This window comes from Rhinopithecus bieti, unplaced genomic scaffold, assembly GCF_001698545.2.
Source record: "Rhinopithecus bieti isolate Rb0 unplaced genomic scaffold, ASM169854v2 scaffold_33326, whole genome shotgun sequence".
NCBI classification, from domain to species: Eukaryota; Metazoa; Chordata; class Mammalia; order Primates; family Cercopithecidae; genus Rhinopithecus; species Rhinopithecus bieti.
The window spans coordinates 759,989-771,958 of NW_016814921.1; the positions used below are offsets into that span (position 1 = coordinate 759,989).

The following is an 11,970-nucleotide window of genomic DNA, read 5'->3' on the forward strand; positions in this document are numbered from 1 at the left end:
TCCTTTGTAGGGACATGGATGCAGCTGGAAACCATCATTCTTAGCAAACTATCACAAGAACAGAAAACCAAACACCGAATGTTCTCACTCATAGGTGGGAACTGAACAATGAGATCACTTGGACTCGGAAAGGGGCCTATCCTGGGGAGGCGGAAGGGGGGAGGAATTGCATTGGGAGTTATACCTGATATAAATGATGAATTGATGGGTGCTGACGAGTTGATGGGTACAGCACACCAACATGGCACAGGTATACATATGTAACAAACCTGCACGTTATGCACATGTACCCTAGAACTTAAAGTATAATAAAAAAAAAAAAAAAGAAAAGAAAAACATTTCCAACCTAGAATTTCATGTCCAGCCGGAGGTACAAAGAAGAGTTTGTACCATTTCTATTGAAACTGTTCCAAAAAAATGAAAAGGAGGGACTCCTCCCTAACTCAGTTTATAAGGCCACTATCATCCTCATACCTAAAACTGACGTAGATACAACAAAAAAAGAAAACTTCAGGCCAATATCCCTGTTGAACATTGATGCAAAAATCGTCAACAAAATACTGGCAAACCAAATCCAGAAGCATAGAAAAAGCTTATCCACCACAGTCAAGTGGGCTTCATCGCCAGGATGCAAGGTTGGTTCAAATCAATAAATGTGATTCATCACAGAAATGGAACTAAAGACAAAAACCACATGATTATCTAAGTAGATGCCGAAAAAGCCTTTGATAAAACTCAACATCCCTTCATGTTAAAAACTCTCAATAAACTAGGTATTGAAGATACATACCTCAAAATAATAAGATATATATGACAAACGTACAGCTAACATCATACTGAATGGACAAAAGCTGGAAGCATTCCCCTTGAAAACCAGCACAAGACAAGGATGCCGTCTCTCTCACCACTCCTATTCACCATAATGTTGGATTTTCTGGCCAGGGCAGTCTGGCTAGATAAAGTATATACAAATAGGAAGAGAAGAAGTCAAATTATCTTTGTTTGCAGATGATATGATCCTATATTTGGAAAACTCCATCGTCTCAGCCCAAAAGCTTCTTAAGCGGATAAGCAACTTCAGCAAAGTTGTGCAATGTGCAAAAATTGCTAGCATTCCTATACACCAATAACAGGCAAGAAGAGAGCCAAATCATGAATGAACTCCCATTCATAGTCACTTCAAAGAGAATAAAATACCTAGGAATACAGCTAACAATGGAAGCGATGGACCTCTTTAAGGAGAACTAAAAAGCACTGCTCAAGGAAATCAGAGAGGACACAAACAAATGGAAAAACATTTCATGCATATGGATAGGATGAGTCAATATTGTGAAAATGGTCGTACTGCCGAAAGTAATTTATAGATTCAATGTTATTCCCATAAAACTACCACTGACACTCTTTACAACATTAGAAAAATCGATTTTCAAATTCACGTGGAACCAAAAAGCCCAAATAGCCAAGACAGTCCTAAGCAAAAAGAAAAAAGCTGAAGGCATCGCACTGCCTGACTTCAAACTATACTACAAGGCTACAATAACTAACACAACATTGTACTGTTATAGAAACAGACACATAGACCAATGAAACAGAATAGATAACTCAGAAATAAGACCACACACCTACAACCATCTGATCATTGACAAACTTGACAAAAACCAATGGGGAAAGGATTCCCTATTTAATAAATGGTGCTGAGAAAATTGGTTCGCCATATGCAGAAAATTTAAACTGGACCCCTTCTTTACACCTTATACAAAAATTAACTCTAGATGGATTAAAGACGTAAATGTAAAACCCAAAACTATAAAAACCCTAGAAGAAAATCTAGACAATACCATTCAGGACATAGGCTCTAGCAAAGATTTCATGATGAAAACTCCAAAAGCAATTGCAACAAAAGCAAAAATGGATAAATATGATCTAATTAAACTAAAGAGCTTCTTCTGCACAGCAAAAGAAACTACCATCAGAGTAAACAGACAGAATGGGGAAAAGTTTTTGAAATCTATCCATCTGGCAGAGATGTAATATCCAGAGTCTACAAGGAATTTAAATTTACAAGAAAAAAAAATCTCATTAAAAAGTGGGCAAAGGACATGAACAGACACTTCTCAAAAGAAGACATTTATGTGGCCAACAAACAGATGAAAAAAGCTCAGCATCACTGATCATCAGAGAAATGCAAATCAAAACCACAATTAGATACTATTTCACAACAGTCAGGATGGCTATTATTAAAAAGTCAAGAAACAACAGATGCTGGCGAAGTTGCAGAGAAAAAGGAATGCTTTCACATTGTTGGTAGGAGCATAAATGAGTTCACCCATTGTAGAAGACAGTGTTGTGGCAATTCCTCAAAAATCTAGAAGCAAAAATACCGTTTGACCCAGCAATCCCATTACTGGGTATATACCCAAAGGAACATAAATCATTCTATTGTAAAGATACATGCATGCGTATGTTCATTGTAGCACTATTCACAATAGCAAAGACATGGAATCAACCTAAATGCCCATCAATGATAGACTGGATAAAGAAAGTATGATACATATACACCATGGAATGCTGTGCTGCCACAAAAAGGGACATGGATGGAGCTGGAAGCTGTTATCCCCAGCATACTAATGCAGGAACAAAAAAGCAAACACTGCATTTTCTCACTTATCAGTGGGAGCTGAACAATGAGAACACATGAACACAGGGAGGGAAACAACACACACTGGGACCTGTTGGTGGGGACAGCAGGAGGGAGGGCATCAGGAAGAATAGCTAATGGATGCTGGGCTTAATACCTAGGTGATGGGTTGTGTGCAGCAAACCACCATGGCAGACATTTACCTATGTAACAAACATGCACATCCTACAGAACTTAAAATAAAAGGTTGAAGAAAAAGAAAAGACAAGAGTAACCAGTATTAGATACATAGATAGATCATAATAGTAGATTGATATTTTCTTCAGATTTGTTTTGATTCTTATTACTTAGAGAAAATATTTTTTATTATTTAATTGAACAAATAGATAAGACAGCTAACTTTCAAAATTNAACCTAAATGCCCATCAATGATAGACTGGATAAAGAAAGTATGATACATATACACCATGGAATGCTGTGCTGCCACAAAAGGGACATGGATGGAGCTGGAAGCTGTTATCCCCAGCATACTAATGCAGGAACAAAAAAGCAAACACTGCATTTTCTCACTTATCAGTGGGAGCTGAACAATGAGAACACATGAACACAGGGAGGGAAACAACACACACTGGGACCTGTTGGTGGGGACAGCAGGAGGGAGGGCATCAGGAAGAATAGCTAATGGATGCTGGGCTTAATACCTAGGTGATGGGTTGTGTGCAGCAAACCACCATGGCAGACATTTACCTATGTAACAAACATGCACATCCTACAGAACTTAAAATAAAAGGTTGAAGAAAAGAAAAGACAAGAGTAACCAGTATTAGATACATAGATAGATCATAATAGTAGATTGATATTTTCTTCAGATTTGTTTTGATTCTTATTACTTAGAGAAAATATTTTTTATTATTTAATTGAACAAATAGATAAGACAGCTAACTTTCAAAATTAGAATCACGTAGTTTTTATTTGCTCACCTATTGTGTTGTGTTTGTTGTATCTCATGATGATTCCTAAATAACCTGAACCATGGTCTTGCCTATAGAGCCAAGAGAAACTGAGAACTCTCCTAGCTTAATCTCACCCATCCTGTAAGAAAGTGCCAAGATATACATAGAGTCATAAACAATTTTTAGTGGCAGTATTCTAACAAATCCTCAAAATGTAGACATTATTTCATGTAATATTTTCCTCTCTATAACATAACTCATTCTGTATTTCAGAGTAGAAATTGCAACTGTATCTTGGAAAACATAAAAGAAGATCCTATAATCCCTTCCATAGTTACTTATTCAGAACTTTAAAAACATATGACCCCAAATTAGGTGATGAGCAAATTACAAAGATATGTGGGTAAAAATTACCAGACTTATTGAATTTATACTTCTGTTTAGAACGTTAGGTATTTGAATATATAATAATAAAAACATTTCAGTGAACGTTTGATGAATGAAGAAGTTAAGTAGTACAAATAGAGGATGTATTGAGGCATAGAAATGATTTGACCTGATGCTTTTTGATGATTGAGTGCCTTTCAAAAGAGAGGGACAGCTTGATGAAAGAAAATAGCAAGAAACTGGGACTGAAAGACACATTTATTTACTGAGAATGAGACAAGAATTGTAGGAGTATGAGGAAAATTATAAAGACTCACAGTAATTATTGTGAGGAGTATGTTGGAGAAATGACAGAAGATGAAGAGTTGGATCACCAAGCAACATAGTGCTTAATCATTGCATTCAGGAAAACACTGAGGGTTAGCTAAGGTACTGCTTGCTAGGATCCGCATATATATGGCCCTTCGCCTTAAGAATTCTTTAATTAGGGAAATTGCTGTCTAGATAAATTAATATAACAGAAATGTGTATTTTTTGGCAAACATCATGGAGGAAGGAAGGACCAAATGCTGATAAGGGTGTATCAGAAAGAGTTTGAATAAACAAAATGTGATAAAGAACTTAGAATAGCACTTGGCACTTAGTAAGCACTCAAATATTAGGTATTAGAATTGATACATATATGCACTCAGTAAGCAAATATTAGGTATTAGAATTTACACATATCTACCTAGGAGTAAAAAATGAATAAGAACAGAACGTAAGTGAGGGGATAAAGTCATTTAAGGAAAGTGAGCTCAAGGAACAGTGATGTGTAAGAGGGCTGTGGTTTAGAATTCAAATGATAAAAGCAGAGAGAGTAGTAGTTTAATGTTTTGGAAATAGCATTGAAAAGTAAGCTAAACACCATCTACTACTGGATCAAAGGAATGAATGAATTTGAGATTTCAAAATAATAATGGCAACAAAAAGCCATATGCAAATGAAGTTAGAGAATCAGGGAAATGAAAAGCATAATATAAGACAGCAGAAGCTTTCCTGGTAGTAGATGGAAGATAGAGACAACAGGGATGGGAAGAGGCACTTGATAGCTGGGTTGGGAGGTGGGTGATATTATATACACACAGTACACACATACATATATGTATGTATGTATATGGCTGTAGGTAGGGTCATCAGTGATGAAGCTTAGGTAAGGGATGATTGTAGATTTGAGTTAGGAGGCAGAGAGAAGTACTTAATTAAGTTGGAGAAAAGAAAATGTAATCTGTGCGCTATATATTTTAGAGAAGGATAGCTCAGGGAGGAAAGGTACAAGCCTACAGGTAGGCACTAAGTGTACAAAGACACATATAGTTTACAAAGACACATATAGTTTATTCTTCCAAAATACAAATACATGGTTTTTTGTTTTGTTTTGTTTTGTTTTGTTTTTGAGTCAGTCTCTGTCGTCCAGGCTGGAATGTAGTGGCGCCATCTCGGCTCACTGCAACCTCCGCCTCCTGGGTTCAAGTGATTCTCCTGCCACAGCCTCTTGAGTAGCTGGGATTACAGGTGCCCACCACCATACCCAGCTAATTTTTTGTATTTTTAGTAGAGATGGGGTTTCTCCATGTTGGCCAGGTTAGTCCTGAACTCCAGACCTCAGGTCATTCACCCACCTTAGCCTCCCAAAGTGCTGGGATTAAGGCATGAACCACTGTGCCTCTCCCAAATATATGTTAATTAATATGTTCTGGTATAACTGATCCACAAATCCTTAATACTTTACTTCCCATCTCTTCATTCATATCATTCTTTCATTCTCTTTCTGGTGTATTCATCTTTATGTACAAAGGTCTTTTTGAGGGGCCAAATTATGTCCTTGTCTACCTTTTCTCAGTCTTGTCTTGGATGTACCTTCTGTTGACTGCTGCCTCTATTTTCTTCCTATTTTCTGTTCTAGTAGAAAACTAAAAAATATTTTTATCATAGTACTAATTGAATAGATTTTGACCCCTAAATTTCAAAAGCCCAAAAAAGATTAATTTCTCTTTCAAAACAAACAAAATCTGCTTTTTATCTGTTTGGTTCTTAGTTATTTTGATAATATCTGTGGTCCCTAATAGGGGAAAAAAAATTCCATCCCACCTATACAGACTCCCTGGGATGATGATAAACTCAACATGTGTACAAAAAGATTAATCACTGTAAGACAGAATATTTGAAAGATAGGCAGGCAGAATGTTTTCAAATCAGTGGAAAGAGAAGTGGAAACAGAAGTAAGATATTAAGATATTAGAACATGATTTTGTGTATGCCACATTGCCCAGGCAAAAAAAATAAAAATAAAATAAAAATGCTCTCTTAATAGTAACTTTATCACCAGGACCCCTGCAACAGAATTCACATTATTAGTTGAAGAAATTAGTCCAGTTTACTTTTTTCCCTCAAATGTGTTTTCTGAGATGTATAAACATATGTTTTGGTTCAATAATACATACAATGTTTTAATTGAATATAAAATGTTATTAATAAATGTCTACATATGCAGAATTATCCCTATCTTTCATATATCTGCCTCAGTTAAATGTAACTTAGCTAAAGATTTCTCTATCAGTGGTCAGGAAAAAGAAAATATTTTGTGACGATTTTTTTTTAAATGCACAAAATAGTTATTTTTTTCCTTAAAAAAAAAAAAAATTGTCCCAAACCCTTCTTTCCTTTAGGTGGGGAGCAGCCTATTCCTCTCTGGAATGAACATGATGGAACAGCAGATGGAGATAAGCCTAAAATCCTCCTCTATTCCCTAAACTTGCAGTTCAAGGTAACATAAATAATAATGATACTTTTATAAAAACTTTTCTAATCAATTAATATATGCTTGTTATAGAAAATTTCTATCTTACATAAATTACCAAACAGAAAATAAAAATGATCTATAACTCCATCCACTCAGAGAAAAGCTTTAACAGTATTATTTTAATATTCTTTAGGCCTTTTTTCCTGTTAGTATTCTTATATATGCATATATTTATACATTGGATACCTTTCCATATTAGTTTATTTAGATTAGTTTTATCTTCTTGAACATCTGTATTATATATTGTACAGTTGTAACAGTTTATTCAACCACTCCCTTCTGACAAACATTTTGTTTTTCTTCAAGTACTGCTGTTATAATTTACTCTGCAAGAAATATTTTATTCACTTTTCCAGTTAACTGTATTACTTTTAGAAGGCTGAGGCAGGAGGATTGCTTGAGCCCAGGAGTTCGAGACCAGCCCTGGCAACATAGTGAGACTTTGTCTCTACAAAAAATTTGAAAAAACAAAAAAATTAGCCAGGTGGGTGGCATACACCTGTAGTCTCAGTTACTTTGGAGGCTAAGGCAGGAGGATTGCTTCAGTCTGGAAGTTCAAGGCTACAGTGAGCTCTGATTGTGCCACTGCACTCCAGCCTGGGCAACAGAGTGAGACCTGTCTTAAAAAACAAAACAAAACAAAGACTATATTATTTTAATAGAAAACTTAATATTTCCAATGTTTAAGATACTGGTGTTCATAAAAGTTATTTAATTGCATTTAATGTATTCAATCCATTGTACACTAAATTTTAAATACAAAATATCAAAATGAAACATAATGGGTTAAAAATTGCGACTAACATGAGAAATTAATGTTGCCAGTTTTATCAGTTCATTAGACATATCCTATATAGGCATACCTTGTTTTATTGAACTTCACTTTATTGTATTTCACAGGTTGAGGTTTTTTTCACGAATTGAAGGTGCCATTTTTCCAATAGCATATATTCGCTTTCTGTGTGTCATATTTTACTAATTCTCACAATATTTCAAACTTTTTCATTAGTATTATATGTCTGTTATAATGATCTGTGATCAGAAATCTTTGATGTTGCTACGGTAATTGTTTAGGGGGCACCAGGAACTGCACCAATGTAGAATAGCATACTGAATCGTTAAATGTCATTGCACATCTCTCACTTTCAATCAAAAGCTAGAAATGATTAAGCTTGGTGAGGAAGGTATGTCAAAAGCCAAGAAAAGTTGAAAGCTAGGTCTCTTGCACCAGTTAGCCAAGTTGTGAATGCAAAGGTGAAGTTCTTAAACGAAATTAAAAGTGCTACTCCAATGAACACAGGAATGATAAGAAAGCCAAACAGCCTCATTGAAGATATGGAGAAAGTTTGAATGGTGTGGATAGACCAGCCACAACGTTCCCCTAAGTTAAAGCCTAATCCAGAGCAACGCCCTAATTTTCTTCAATTCTGTGAAGGCTGGGAGAGGTGAGGAAGCTGCAAAGAAAAACTTGGAAGCTAGCAGAGATTGGTTCATAATGTTTAAGGAAAGAAGCTGTCTTCGTAACATAAAAGTGCAAACTGAGGATCAAGCTAGAATAATTGATGAAGGTGGTTACACAAAACGACGGATTTTTCCATGTAGCCTTCTGTGGGAAACAGATGCTAGCTAGGACTTTCATAGCTAGAGAGAAATCAATGCCTGGCTTCAAAGGATAGGCTGACTCTTGTTAGGGTCAAGTGCAGCTGGTGACTTCAAGTGGAAGCCAGTGCTCATTTACCATTCTGATAATCCTAGGGCCCTTAAGAATTATGCTAAATCTCTGCCTGTGCTCTATCAGTGGGACAACAAAGTCTTGATGACAGCACATCTTTTTACAACATGGTTCACTGAATATTTTAAGTCCACTATGAGTCTACTGCTCAGAACAAAGAATCCTTTTAAAATATTACTGCCCGCTGACAATGCACCTGGTCACTAAAGGCTCTGGTGAAAATTCACAAGGAAATTAACATTTTTATGCCTAACACATTTCTTCTGCAGCTCATGAATTGAGTAATTTCAACTTTCAAGTGTATGATTTAAGAAATACATTTTGTAAGGCTACAGCTGTCATAGATAGTGATTCCTCAGATGGATCTGGGCTAAGTAAATTGAAAACCTTCTGGAAGGGAGAACATTTTGATTCATGAGAGGTCAAAATGTCAGCATTACTAGGACTTTGGAACAAGTTGGTTCAACTCTCATGGATGACTTTGAGGGACTCAAGACTTCAGTGGAGGAAGTAAATGCAGCTAGGGTGGAAATAGCAAGGAAACTAGAATTAAACATGGAGCCTGAAGATGAGACTGAATTGCTGCAATCTCATGATAAAACTTGAGTGGGTTAAGAGTTACTTCTTATGGATGAGCAAAGAAATTATATCTTCAGATAGAATCTACTCCTGGTGAAGATGCTGTAAACACTGTTGAAATGACAGAGGATTTAGAATGTTCCATAAACTTAGTTGATGAAGCAGGGGCAGGGTTTGGAAAGGACTGACTGTAAATTTGGAAGAGGTTCTGCTGTGGGTAAAATGCTATCAAACAGCATCACATGCTACAGAGAAGTCTTTCATAAAAGGAAGAGTCAATCAGTTACACAAACCTCATTGTTATTTTATTTTAAGAAACTGCCACAGTCACCCCAGCCTTCAACAACCACTACCATGATCAGTCAGCAGCCATCAACATCAAGGCAAGACCCTCCACACTAAAAGCTCAGATGATTGTTGGCATTTTTTAGCAATAAAGTTTTGTTTTGTTTTTGAGACGGAGTCTCGCTCTGTCTCCAGGCTGGAGTGCAGTTGCGTGATCTCGGCTCACTGCAACCTCCTCCTCCCTGGTTCAAGCTATTCCCCTGCCTCCGCCAACTGAGTAGCTGGGATTACAGGCATGCACCACCATGCCCAGCTAATTTTGTATTTTAGTAGAGACAGGGTTTCACCATGTTGGCCAAGCTGGCCTCAAACTCCTGACCTCAAGTGATCCACCTGCCTCAGCCTCCCAAAGTGGTGGGATTACAGGCGTAAGCCACCATGCCTGGCCAAAGTATTTTTTAAATTAAGGTATATACAATGTTTTTTAGACATAATGGTATTACACATTTAATGGACTATAGTATAACTTTTTATATGCACTGGGAAACAAAAATTTGTGTGACCCACTTTATTGCAATGGTCTGGAACCAAACCCACATTATCTCCATGGTTTAAAACATGGCTATTTTATTTGTCATATACTGAAAGACTACATTTGAGTAGGCATATGTTGTTGATTTAAGATTCATTTTTTCCCTCCTAACATATAATCTGCTAGGGTATTCAAGTAACGGCCACTACTCCATCAATGAGAGCTGTAAGATTTGAAACTGGATTGATTGAATTGGAACTTTCTAACCGACTTCAAACCAAAGCTTCACCAGGAAGTAGCAGCTATCTGAAACTATTTGGCAAATGCCAGGTGGATTTAAATCTGGCATTAGGACAAATTGTCAAACATCAGGTGAGTACAGAATATGTTGATGTTAGAACTATGGCTTTTAAATTTCGCACATCAATTTTAACTATTTTAACTTATGTATTATTATATTTACAAAAATATTTAGTTTAAGTTCCTAGTTTCTGATTATAAATTCAATGAAACTCATTTACCTTGGCCTTTTGTTGAATATCGTATGTGTGTGTTGTGATGATTTAGTGCAGATGCGCTCACATAAAAATCCAGTATCTTTATGAGCATTTGCTTGTATCTTTTTTTATTTTAATCAGTTCTTTTTTTTTTTTTATCTTTTTATATTTTTATTTTAATTTTTTATTTCAATAGTTTTTGGGAACAGGTGGGTTTTGGTTACATGAATAAGTTTTTCAATGGTGATTTCTGAGATTTTGGTGCACCCATCACCTGAGCAGTGTACACTGTATCCAAGGTGTAGTCTTTTATCCCTCATCCCATCCCACCCTTTCCCCAGAGTTCCCAAAGTCCATTATATCATTCTTATGCCTTTGAATCCTCATAGCTTGGCTCCCACTTATCAGTGAGAACATATGATGTTTAGTTTTCCATTCCTGACTTACTTCACTTAGAGTAATGGTCTGCAACTCCATCCAAGTTGCTGCAAATGCCATTATTTCATTTTTTTAATGGCTCAGTAGTATTCCATGGTGTATATATACCAGATTTTCTTTATTCACTCATTGGCTGATGGACATTTATGCTGGATCCATATTTTGCAATTCTGAATTGTGCTGCTATAAACATGTTTGTACAAGTGTCTTTTTCATATAATGACTTCTGTTCCTTTGCATAGATACCTAGTAGTGGGATTGCTGCATCAAATGATGATAGTTCTACTTTTAGTTCTTTAAGGTATATCTGTACTATTTTCTATAGTGGTTGTGCTAGTTTACATTCCCACCAGCAGTTAGTGTTCCCTTTTCACCACATCCATGCCAACATCTATTATTTTTTGATTTTTAAATTATGGCCATTCTTGCAAGAGTAAGATGGTAGCACATTGTGGTTTTAATTTGCATTTCCCTGATCATTAGCGATGTCGAGCATTTTTTTCATGTTTGTTGGCCATTTGTATATCCTTTTTTGATAATTTTCTATTCGTGTCCTTTACCCACTTTTTGATGGGGTTGTTTTTTACTTGCTGATTTGTTTGAGTTCCTTATAGATTCTGGATATTAATCCTTTGTTGGATGCATAGTTTGCAAATATTTTCTCTCACTCTGTGGGATGTCCATTTACTCTGCTGATTATTTCTTTTGCTGTGCCGAAGCTTTTTAGTTTAATTAGTTCCCATTTATTTATTTTTGTTTTTGTTGCATTTGCTTTTGAGTTCTTGGCCATGAATTATTTGCCTAAACCAATATCTAGAGGAGTTTTTCTGATGTTATCTTCTAGAATTTTTAATGGCTTCAGGTCTTAGATTTAGGTCTTTGATCCATCTTGAGTCAATTTTTGTATAAGGTGACAGATGAGGATCCAGTTTCATTCTTCTACATATGGCTTGCCAGTTTTCCCAGCACCATTTGTTGAATAGGGCGTCCTTTCCCCACTTTATGTTTTTGTATGCTTTGTCAAAGATCAGTTGACTGTAAGTATTTAGCTTTAATTCTGGCTTTTCTATTCTGTTTCAGTGGTCTC

General features: G+C 36.1%; 1 protein-coding gene across 1 annotated transcript in view; it reads left to right on the top strand.

The window, feature by feature from the left end:
• BLTP1 (bridge-like lipid transfer protein family member 1) overlaps positions 1 to 11,970 on the top strand; it is a 233,207-nt gene that overhangs the window by 159,056 nt on the left and 62,181 nt on the right. Inside the window, 2 exon segments of the mRNA XM_017852605.1 lie at positions 6,687 to 6,784; positions 10,135 to 10,320. Of these exon segments, the coding sequence (XP_017708094.1) occupies positions 6,687 to 6,784; positions 10,135 to 10,320 (284 nt within the window).